At 41.7% G+C, this 12516-nt stretch overlaps 1 protein-coding gene across 1 annotated transcript in view; it reads left to right on the top strand.

Moving 5' to 3' along the window:
• Window positions 1-201: 201 nt before the first annotated feature.
• det1 (DET1 partner of COP1 E3 ubiquitin ligase) overlaps window positions 202-12516 on the top strand; it is a 14395-nt gene continuing 2080 nt past the window's right edge. The window contains exons 1-8 of the mRNA XM_078257768.1: window positions 202-465; window positions 1917-2273; window positions 3825-4091; window positions 4568-4780; window positions 5412-5635; window positions 7865-7994; window positions 9660-9850; window positions 11628-11819. Of these exons, the coding sequence (XP_078113894.1) occupies window positions 2025-2273; window positions 3825-4091; window positions 4568-4780; window positions 5412-5635; window positions 7865-7994; window positions 9660-9850; window positions 11628-11819 (1466 nt within the window). The 5' untranslated portion in view covers window positions 202-465; window positions 1917-2024. The remainder of the gene's footprint in view (window positions 466-1916; window positions 2274-3824; window positions 4092-4567; window positions 4781-5411; window positions 5636-7864; window positions 7995-9659; window positions 9851-11627; window positions 11820-12516) is intronic.

Raw genomic sequence — 12516 nt, 5'->3', positions numbered from 1 at the left:
GGCTCAATCATAACTAACATTGCACATCAAATTATATATGTGATTTTGGTTGCCTTTTCAGCTGCGACTATCACAAATCCATTTAATTATTTGATACAATTGATACATGTTGCAATGCCATTTTTCACCTGAGGAGGATGTGGTGGCGCTGTTTAAAACAGCTCTGGGCTTCCAGCCCTGCTATCGTCTTCTTCTGCGTTTCCTTCACGGATCACTCACAACAAACATCGGCACAGATGCTTCAGGCAGCTGCATAATTGGATAAACGTGATAGGTTCCAGTTACTTTTGCACTATGTGAAATAAAAGAAGCTTGATACGTCCCACTAACGTAAGGTAGAAGTTAGCGGCACGGTAGCTAACTGTAACTTGTCGAGCTCGTCAGCCAAACTTAACTGCTGTTGCTAACACAACTAGCTGAACTTGGAGGACCCAGAAAGCTTCCCAGTTGGCTTTTTAAAAACAAGTGAGTAACTGCTTACTGTGTCATATATATCTAGCGATATAATTAACGGTAGCTACTCTTTATTGTCGAGTTGGCTGAGCTAGTGCCACACGTCATAGACCAGGGTCTTCCTTTGCAACGGGCTCCGATTCAAGCCAGACCCAGACACCTAGGACAGAGCTGAACATAGTCCTCCTGTCCCTGATGTAGTGCGACGATTTGCATGTGTATTTAGTTTCTGTGTTCCTTTATAACCACACATAGCTCAATAAAAGGGCAGTCCTCACGCTTTAACGTTATACATGAAGATCTGTAGGGCTGGGACATGAATATGCTTTTGTCCCGATTCGATTCTTTCACGATATATATAGACGGGTACATGGGTGCTGATTCAATTTGTATTGCGATTTCCATTTATTGCGATTCTGTAATTATTGCGATTCGATAGGATTGAGTATTGCCATTTTCTCTTCCTTTTTTAGCAAAAACAAAAGTTGAATAATACACTTCTAGAGAAAATATATCATGAGACATTTCTAAAAACAAATTGTTTTCTGAGAAGAATGCACATCACGTCTGTCAGTCTTTCATTTGTAAAAAAGTACATAACATGACTTTTCTGCGTTTTCTGCTTTCGCTCTGTTTTGAAACTGATATGCCATCAGTGGCACCGTATAAACAAATATTTATTATTTTATATATATATATATATATATATATATATATATATATATATATATAAATTGTTGCAAAAAAAATCACGATACATACGATTTTTTTTTTCACCCCTAAAGATCAGTTTACTCGTCATGTGTATCGTTACTGGTTTACGTCGCTAATATTATGTTGTCTGCGGCTCTGGAGAAGCTTTCTAAAGTCTGAAAATACCCATGATGATCTCATTTTAAGAATTACTGTCTTCTCTGGTTTGCATAAATAAAGATTTGGTTACTTAATTAAAATAAAATGTCATAGGAGTCCAGATGTCTGTCTTTAAAGTGCTCACTTTGTCTGACCAGCAGCCAAGAAACTCAAACGTTTTCAGTGACATGAAAAAAAGTCATAGTTTTACTCGATCAGTTAGGCTACTTTTAATGGGGAATCTGTTATCAAAAAGTTTAAATGTATTACTTTGTTTTAATAGATAGATGGATGGATGGACTTTATTAATCCCAAAATGGGAAATTACTGTTACAGCAGTAAGTTACAAGGACATACACACTCACTCACACACATACAGAAAATACAAGAAATATACTAGAAATAATGAATAAGATAATAATACTAAATAAAATCGGATAACAAAAGATCAAAATACCAGAACACCTACTGAAAATAAATAGTTAGAGGAGTAAAATCAATCAGATCAGAAAGTAATTGATTTCTCTCAACTGATAATTTTAGCACTAAAAACCTGTTCAACTTGAAAACCGAGCACTTATCCGTTTTTTCTCCCCTCTCACTTACTTTAGAAAACATAGGTAACAGGACTGCACTTGTGATGTAGTCGATTCATCGTACTGGCTGCCTGTCTAACTCCCTTCTGAGGAAGGGTCTGAGATAATTCTCTAATCAAAGCGATGGATGAGGACACCCCAACCTTGAAGCCCAGACGCATCCAGAATCAAAACGTGGTTTATCGTCTTGAGAGGCGCAGAATCTGTTCGGGCCGACCCGGAGCTCACTGGTACAGAGTGCGCTGCTTCCACCAGAACCTTTTCCCCAACTTCACTGTCGTCAACGTGGAGAAGCCCCCCTGCTTCCTTAGGAAGTTCTCACCGGATGGACGCTGTTTTATCGCCTTCTCTTCTGACCAGACTTCCCTGGAGGTAAGAACAGTTAACCTAGGGTCTTTTCCCCCCTCATTATTCCCCTCTAAACATTGGCGTTAGACTCCTTAAATACCACACATTGTGTGATTTAGTTTTTTAAATCTTCCAACTGTCAAAAGCAACCTGCCCCTACTGGAACTGGCCTGATCCATCTAACTACCTAATTTAAGGAATACACCGATACCAATGCCAGCATCGGGTATCGCGCAACTGGCCCTCTTTGCATTCTTACCTGCACTGCTGTTATATCTGTTTTATATCTGTTTAAAGGTTTTTGTACTTTCCCATTTGCACAAACTGTATACATATTCTGTACTACACTCAGTATTTATAGTTGATCTGTGTTTTTTTGTAGACTCTTTTGCGTATTTAATGTGTAACTCTATGTTGTCTCGCACGTTTCATGCCTCGTCTTGGCCAGGTCGTCGTTGCAAATGAGAATTTGTTCTCAATCGGCTTACCTGGTTCAGGGTTTCCGCGGGCTCTTAAAAAGTCCAAAATTTCAAAATCCAAATTTTAGGCCTTAAAAAGTCTTACGTTTGCTGAAGTATTGTGTTCTAGGTCTTCAATAATTTTAAACAGGTCTTAATTTTCCTACGTCCATGCAACGCTACCTCTAATGCTCATTTCTTTTAAATTATGTTGTGTTGTAGTTCTTTCTTTCGCTAGTCCAAATAAAATTTTGCGGTATTACGACTACAAATGAGACCGACATGCAACTAATATTGCAGCCAATCGGCTTTCGTGTTATTGGTGCGAGTCTCTTTCGGATTGTACCACAGACACAAAACAGATTTTATTCTTCAGCTATGGGGAAGTGCAAGTTTAGCGATACTTGCCTTGAAAAACTGAATTTAAGGCTTAGTTGACGTTGTGATAAAGGTCTTAAACTTCATCCATAATGGTCTTAAAAAGGTCTTAAAGTCTTAAATTTGAGTTGATGAAACCTGCAGAAACTTTGTGGTTGAATAAAGGTTATAAAAATTTTTTTTTAAATCGATCCGATGCCGTGCTTCTTTGCAAATAGCCAATTTTTACAAACAAGCTCAAACGAAATCTCTCGGTTTGTAGTCCTAACTGTTTATAAACAAACCATCCTCTCCCTGAATCGGTAAATCCACATGGCTACTTAATATGCACGTGAATGACGTCATCGGACTTTGCCTTCTTCATTGTTTATAAACTTTACTCAGTATTTTGATATCAGGAATATGATTTATTTGTATTGACAATAACTCAGGGAAATATCCAGCCTACAGGCACTACGTTTTGAATAGAAAAAAGGCATGGTACTTTGAAAATACTGCGTAGATTTGTTTAAATTGACAAACAATATCAGAGCAGGCCAAAATCATCTGTGTGTCTGAAAACACCCTCGGACCCTAGAGGGATTATTAAGTGCTCGTATTGGTACTTGGTATCGGCGAGTACCCAAATGTTAGTACTTGTCTGAGAAAAAGTGGTATCGGACGGTGCACCCCTACCTAATTTACCAGAGACGACGATGCGAGGAGAAAGAAAATCCAATCTCAGTGTTCCTCCCTACAGATATATGAATATCAAGGCTGCCAGGCGGCTCAGGACCTGCTCAGAGGCCAAGAGGGAGAGACTCTTCTAACGGCCAACGACCAGCGATCCCTCAACATCCGAGGCCGCCTGTTTGAGCGCTTCTTCTCCTTGCTCCACGTCACTAATGTGGCCTCAAACGGAGAACACCTCAACCGGGAGTGCAGCCTCTTCACAGACGACTGTCGCTATGTCATTGTTGGGTCGGCAGTGTACGTCCCTGAGGAGCCGCCGCCTTACTTCTTTGAGGTAACAACACTGTCGCACTCGCCACAAATGTACAAGGAAACTCAGACATAATTAAACTACTTCTTTGCTACAAATGTACTTTCTAGGGCTGGGCAATATATCAATACTATATCGACATATGAGCCTAGATATTGTCTTAAATTTTAGATATCGTGTAATATAAGTGTTGTCTTTTCCTGGTTTTAGAGGTAAAAGTGATGTCATTTTCTGAACTTACCAGACTGTTCTAGCTGTTCTATTATTTGCCTTTACCCACTTAGTCATTGTATCCACATGATTGGTGATTATTTATCACAACTCTCATTGTGTTATTACTTTGTGAAAGCACCAATAGTCAACCTCGCAATATCGCCGCAATAGCAATCGATGTATCAAAAATATCGTGATATTTGATTTTCTCTACATCGCCCCGCTCTATGTACTTACCATAGTTTGGCTCTGACTGCCCCTTTCATCCACATTTTATCTCCTGCCAGGTGTATCGGAACAACGAATCTGTTACTCCCAACCCTCGGTCTCCCCTAGAAGACTACTCCCTCCACATCATCGACCTCCACACTGGCAGGCTGTGCGACACCAGGTCTTTCAAGTGTGACAAGATCATCCTGTCCCACAACCAGGGCCTGTACCTCTACAGGAACATCCTGGCTGTGCTGTCGGTCCAGCAGCAGACCATACACGTGTTTCAGGTGAGCAGAAGAAAACTTGCACTTCTGGTGAAACGCCACTGAGTGATGTTATATCTATTTTCCCATCATGTATAAAAGGCAAAACACTTTCTGAGACATTAATAATTTAGTTGTGGACAGACTTTAAACTTTTTTATTTTTTTATGTTAAAAAAAAGCTGATTTTAAGCTCAGATGTAAAAGGTTATTTACTCAATTTTCAATTTTTTTTTTTTTTACAGTAAACAGGAAACATCACTGCCTCTATCTCTGCCACAAGAACGTTTTAAAACACTATGAGGGTAAAAAACGAAACACAAGCACTGAACTGCCCGGGAGTTTGTGTAATAGCTGAATGTTTCCAGCATAAACAATGCACTCGCTATGTCTCGCTCCTCTTTTCTTTCTCTCTCCTGTGAAATAAAGCTGCCTTCAAGTGCGGTCGGAAACATCAAGATCTATAAACGATCTGAAGGAAATCATAAATTGTGAAATATAAAGTCTACTTGTGCTAGCTACATTGGTGGGGGGGGGGGTTACAGAACACAACCGCCCCAAGTGCTTTTTGTTGGTCTGAATGCACCGTAAAACCCCCAAGTATCATCTTTGTTTTTTAACTTCCGTCATCTATCTATCGTCTCTCTCTTTCCCAGGTCACTCCAGAGGGAACATTTCTAGATGTAAGGACTATTGGGCGGTTCTGTTATGAGGACGACCTCCTGACTCTTTCCGCAGTCTACACTGAGGCTCAGGCCGAGAGTCAGCCGGGCTTCCCTCGCCTTTACACTGACAAAACCATCAACTCCCTCAAGCACAGGCTGCTGGTCTACCTCTGGAGGAGGGCTGAGCAGGACGGCAGTGCCACTGCCAAGAGGAGGTATGCAACGTTACCCTCGTGCTCTCGGTGGATTCTTTTGAAAAAGAGACCTAGGTCCGAGTCACCCAGACAAAGTGCAAAAGAGACACACTACAAACGCACATCTGAATACAATGAAATACAGTCATTAAAGAGCCAAGAGCACATTAAAAACAAGCTCAAATAGGGTTGGACAGGTAGAACATAAAATAATAAAAGTTAAAGTGCAGTGTAAGAAATTAATAATTATTTGATTTAATAAAAGGCAGTGGCAAATACTTGATATATATGTAATAATACGTTTTGATATATAAGAACTGAGTTGCAGCAGACCTGCAGTTTTCTGGGAGTTTGTTCCAGATGTGTGGTGCATAAAAACTGGTCCGTGTTTGGTTTTGACTCTGGGGACAGAAAGCAGACCGATCCCAGACGACCTGAGAGGTCCATTCAGTGCTGTATTAACCAACAGTGGTATTTTGAAATCAATTCTTTGACACATAGGAAGCCAGTGTAAAGACCTCAGAACTGGAGTGATGTGAGCCACTCTTTTTGGAATCAGCTGAAGTTGTCTCATGGATTTTATTTTTTTTATTTTTTTTTAGGGAGACCTGTAAAGACACGGTTACAGTAGTTGAGTCTACTGAAGATAAATGCATGGTTTTACCAAATCCTGCTGAGACATAAATCCTTCAACCCTTGATATAAAACTAAGGTGATGGTAACAGACAACTCCAAACCCAGGAGGAGAGACCATATCTGCTGCTAAAGGACTCGTGAGATATCTGAAACAATCTGGCCTGGTTGCGCAATTATCGAAGACAGTGCTACAGATGGGGGAGACACGATTTAGCACAGTTTACCTCACACTCGAGTCAGTGCAGAACATATACCCAGAGCTACGGGGGAAGCTGGAGAGGCATAGCTTCCTCCCCACCCAATTAGGCTAACAAAGTAATCATTAAAAAAACACAAATGCTTGATCAAGGGCCCGGCCCGGCCCGAGGATAGTGGCGGGAAATATCAGCCAAGTTCGGGCTTGGGCAGAGAATCTAAACTTCTACCAGGGACCTCTCGAACACCTCGAACACCTGGAACTACAGTATCTTACAGGGGCTATATTTAGTCTCTGGTTCCTCTTGTCGAAATGCAGGCTTAGGTTTTAAAAAGGCTCTTGGTCCCTTGAGAAACGGCTCCTGCAGTGGAAATGTTCTAGATGGGCCAGCTGTATACTATAAACCAAGCAAAACGTATAAAAGTACCTAGTGTGTTTATGACTGACGTAAAGTAGCTTGTTTCCCTATAAGTGACAACAGGTGGTTGTTACAAACAAATTTAAGTATAGTTGGCATTATGTGTGACCTGTATGATCTAAAATTCAGTAATAAAGGGTTTTTAGTGTGATTTAGTTGCAACTGATGACTCATTTCATAGAATATCTGTCTTTATTCAGTTAGTTCCTTATCTGTAAAATACATAATGATGATTTAGCGAGTGTGTCTGACCAACAGTCCAAAATCTAAAAGATGTTCAGTCCAGGGTTTTTCCTGGCTCAGAATGTGCCTTTGGGGGGGGGGACACATGTTAAGCGGGGGCATCTGACATTCCTCATGAGGAAATTTTGAGCGCCAAACACTTTGTTTCCAGCATTCTGACACATTTTTATGCACCGATTTATGGTGGAAACGTCTTTATTTATGTAAAGGAAAACACAAAGCTCAGGAGGCAGGTGGCAATTCAAAAAAAGACGGAAGGAAGGGGGCGTTTACATCATGGACCTGAGCCCAATGTCCAGTTTATTTCATCAGTTAGAACACTGCATACAGTATCCGGGCAGAGGTGGTAGATCCGTGTCCAAGTCCACTGTACCAAAACAAAAGTAAACCACTGTTTAACGTGACTATGAGAAGTTTTAAACTGGTTGAAAATCCGTCTCATTTCAGTACCGATGCCACTATATCAGCCACCGCTACTCCTCCCGACGTTATCGCGCTGGTGAATATCCTTTGGCCCTGGCTGAAACCTCTTTGGCGGGGTGCCAAAAACTTCTTTCATGCAGGAAAAACCCTGTGTTCAGTTTACAAAGACATAAACGTATTTACAATGTGGCACACTGCTGTAAAGGTGGAGGAGTTGTCAACCTCAACAAAAAGTAGCTCTCCTTCAGTCTATCAAGTACCATTTCTCATTTTGTCCTGATGTTAGATATACTCGTATCCGTTTAGTTCACCCAGCTCTTGGTTTTGTTGTCAGATTCTTCCAGTTTTTTGATCAGCTGAGGAGGTTGAGGATGTGGAAGATGCAGCTGTTGGACGAGCATCACCTCTTCATTAAATACACCAGCGAAGACGTGGTCACACTCAGAGTCACAGATCCCTCACAGGTACACACACACACACACACACACACACACACACACACACACACACACACACACACACACACTCACTTGAATTCCTCTCTGTGTTCTCTTTGTTACGCTCCCCTGCTTCTCTTGTGTCTTTTGTTGTTTGTGCTGCATAACAGGGATTCCTCTTTCAGGGTCTCCAAGGAGACGTTTCTCTTGCAGATATTCTTCAGCGCCGGGATTCATTCATGATGCGAAGATGATGATGTACTAACAAATAGATCTCATTCATGTATGCTTTATTATGCGTTATTTACATGAGATCTCAGCTCTCTGACTTATTTTCCAATCAGCTATTTTTGTCCCACCACACTCAGGATTAAGCATATATAAATCATCTCATATGGCCTCGTTACACTATAATAAATATTTCACCCATCTAGCGCTGCACGATCTGAGGAAAATATGCGATATGCGATATTGTTGTTTAGTATCCCAATAACGATTTTACTCGCGATAGACAAACGGATATTAAAGTGTACTCAGTTCTGCATTGCTGTTGCTTTCAGTACGAATTGCTTGTTGAATTTAAAACAAACGAAAGGAAATCATTTTCAACATTCTTCCATTGAACAAGTTGAACATTGAATGAACCCATATATAGAGGCTCGGTCCTTTGCGCAGCGGCCGCGGGTTCGGTTCCGACCTGCAGCCCTTTGCTGCATGTCCGACCCCCTCTCTCTACCCCCCTTTCCTACATTCAGCTGTCCTCTCTGATATAGGCCGAAAACTGCCCAGAAAAAAAAAAAAAAAAAAAGAGATTAGATTCAACTTTATTGTCATTGTGCAGAGTACAAAGTACAAAGACAACGAAATGCAGTTTGCATCCAACCAGAAGTGCAAAAAGAGCAGAAAAGTGCAATGTGATATTTAAGTATAGACAGGACAAGAAATATAGTGCAGTGTAGACAAGTGTACAGTTGGTTTACAGAAGGTGGTTTAGAGTAATAGAAATGAAATAGAAATGTGTGCAGTGTATTAGCAGTTACCTTATAAGAGCGGAATAAATATGGCTATGTAATATGAACAATGTATGAACAACATGTACAGCTATGTGCAATGTAGCAGCAGTAACATTACAATAGTAGTAAAAAATAATATAGGTAAATGCAGTGTATTATTATAAGACAAACTGAATAAAATATGGATATTCAGTACGAACCATATAGACAGATATGCACGGTATGTACAGCTATGTGCAGTGTGTTAACAGTACCATTGGAGTGCAGAAACAGTAACATTATAAGAGTTGTGAGAATAAGTGTATGTGCAGGATGAATAGTATGAAGAGCAGTAGAATATGGCTATGTATAAGTGTAGTTACAGTATGTACATTTGTAAATACATAAATAGGACACTATGTGTGGGATAGGGGGGTTTGGGGACTTGGTTGGTTGGTTGTCACCGGGCTGCAGAGCTAGAGTTCAGTAGGGTGACAGCCGCAGGAAAGAAGCTTCCCCTGAACCTACTTTGCGATATGTCCGAGGCTTTCGCAATGTGTTTATTGCGCACATTGAAGAAAACAACATATTGTGCAGCCCTACACCCGTCCTGTCTGTCCTTGGTATTTCCCTTCTAGAAGACCAGGGTGGATTGTATCATCTTTTCTTCAGATCTTCACCCTGCCCCTCTCTCCCACAGCCCTCCTTCTTCGTCGTGTACAACATGGTGTCCACAGAGGTGCTGGCTGTCTTTGAGAACACCTCCGACCAGCTGCTGGAGCTGTTTGAGAATTTCTGCGACCTGTTCAGAAACGCTACGCTGCACAGCCAGGCGGTCCAGTTCCCCTGCTCGGCTTCGTCCAACAACTACGCCCGGCAGGTCCAGCGAAGGTACGGAGGAGAGAAATGTCATGTGCATGGCTGGACATTGGATCAGTAAACTCAAATGCCAAATATTTCTTTTGCCAAAATTGAATGTAGTTCAGCTTTAACATAATTAGTGCTGGCACACTGCAGGGTCCCAGGGGTCATTTCAGCCAAATGTCAGGGAGGATTTGAAGGAGGTGGTTAGGGAGGGAAGCGGATCAGCAGCGAACGCCTGGAGGTGGGAGAAGGGAGTTTTAGGATTTAATCTTGATATAGAAGAGAGACATTAAGCTGGTCAGCATGCCTGGAGGAGCTGTGATTGAATTTGGCGGTTCGACTCGCCAGTTTTGGTGACAAAATCCTCTGTGGAAGGTGAAGAGGGAGGACCAGACGGGGGGGCGGTGAGGAAGGAGGAGAAGATAAAGGATAGTTTGAGCGAGGCAAAAGGGCTTAGAATTGGATTTTAGAGTGTTGAAAATTGATGTCGGGAAGAAGGAGAGGAGATATTGAAGGCTGGCGAACACATTCAGCAAACCAGATTTGTACCACTTAGAACTGGCTAGCATAAGCCCAGTTCATCGGGTTTTAGACCGTCACAAACCAAGTATAGAGAGACCTGCAGGTCTGCAAGAATGGAGCACTAAACAAGGCGGGAGGAAAGACTCAAAATACGGATGGCGGATAGAAGGGGACACCACAGAGTCACTGCTGAGTGTTGAAAGTGTGTAGTGAGACCTGGGACCATAATTTAGCCAGGTATGTTTGAAAACGATTGCTTAGAATAAACACAAAGGTTCTCTCCAAAGCAAAACAACCATAGTGGAAACTAGGCCGTCGACTCCTTTCTGAACTTCAAAACCAAACTAAGAGGAGCAACACTTTAGGAGCACAGAAGCACTTTTGTGGCCAACTGTGGAGTTTGAGCGTTTTCACACCTATAGTTCGTTTGCTCTGGTCCAAATCAGGTAATGAGTTTGTAAACTTCCCCTCGGTTCGGTTTCGTATCACACGAAGAACGCTTCTTTGGTCCGCTTTTGGTGCATTTGCCTCATTCACAACTGCCCTAGTCTACAGCCATGACATTCCACTTCTGGGATTGCTCTCGTTCTGCCGGATATTCCGCCGGATGTCACTCTTTTCGGATGTCCGGTTTCAGGTGTCCCGTTGCCTTCCGCTTTCTTTGTGTTGTAATTTTAAACTCCGGTGGATTTCTGAGGACTATGTTTAACTGCTCCTCAGATCTCTCCAGGGTAAATCCAGACAGCTAGCTAGACTATCAGTCCAATCTGAGTTTTCTGTTGCACGACTAAAACAACTTTTGAACGTACACGTTCCACCAAAACAAGTTCCTTCCCAAGTCCATTTTGCAGCTCTGCTCAGCGCTTAGCACCGCCCAAGACGATTGTGATTGGTTTAAATAAATGCCAATAAACCAGAGTATGTTTTTCTCCCATCCCGGATTGCTGTGTGGACTAGCCAGACCCTCCTCCGCAGCTCTGTGGAGGAAGGTCTGGCAATGCGAGACTACACCTGCCCAAACGGGTTAGGGTTAGGGTTAGCCCACCTTACATCTTGGCCGCAGTGCCAGAAGAGGCTGCTTATTCACTAATGAAGACTCCTGTTGCTGTTTAATGTTATTGTGCAGATATGGGAATTACTGGAATTGTTGGGTCTTTGTAAATTATAGTGTGTGGTCTAGACCTACTCTATCTGTAAAGTGTTTCGAGATAACTCTCGTTATGATTTGATACTACAACTAAAATTGAATTGAATATGATATCCCCGTTTGTCTGTGCCTCAGATTCAAGGACACCATAGTGAACGCCAAATACGGCGGGCACACGGAGGCGGTACGACGGCTGCTGGGTCAGCTGCCTATCAGCGCCCAGTCCTACAGCAGCAGTCCGTACCTCGACCTCTCCCTCTTCAGTTATGATGACAAGTGGGTGTCAGTAATGGAGAGGCCCAAGACCTGCGGAGATCACCCCATCAGGTACAGACTCTAATCAGGGGGAATGAGCATCTTATTAACTGATGTAAAATAATCACATTATCATTAAGAGTCTAGTAATAATGTGACTTACATTACATCCTTAAAAAGATCCGTGGTCTGAAATGATTAGTTGATTGATCAAATAGACAGCTGCTGAAAAGCAATCGGCCACAATTTTGATAATCGATTAAATAATTTCTCAAGCAAAGATAGCAAACATTTACTGTTCCTTTTGCTTAATTTATTTTATATATATATATACACACACACAAATACAAAACAGTACATTGAATGTCTTTTAGATTTGGACGGTTAGTCGGACAAAACCGCTCAGGAACATGAGGAATGGGACTTTTTGGGACAATTTTCGTTTACCTGAATTAGAAATTAAAACGAAAATAATGTACACGTTAATCTGCAATGCAAACCATAATTAGTTGCAGCTCTAATTGCAAAATGTCACCCTTAACCTGATCAGAGCTCAGAGGTCCCAGGTGCCTTTGGCTGTGGAAACCGAACACTTCCATTCGGTCCCAGACGTCGGAGTGTGTCACCTGTGTGATTTGGATGAGGTTGAGAATGAAATGCATTTTATGTTCTCCTGTCCTTTTTTTTTTAATCATGATCTTTGTGTTAAAGGAGAATTCCGACCAATTTTTACGTTAATCTTGATCGCTATAGCTACGCGAGTACTTTC

This window comes from Sander vitreus, chromosome 8 (assembly GCF_031162955.1).
Source record: "Sander vitreus isolate 19-12246 chromosome 8, sanVit1, whole genome shotgun sequence".
NCBI lineage: Eukaryota > Metazoa > Chordata > Actinopteri > Perciformes > Percidae > Sander > Sander vitreus.
Note: the sequence above shows the minus strand (reverse complement) of the source record. Positions and strands in the feature narration are given on the sequence as shown.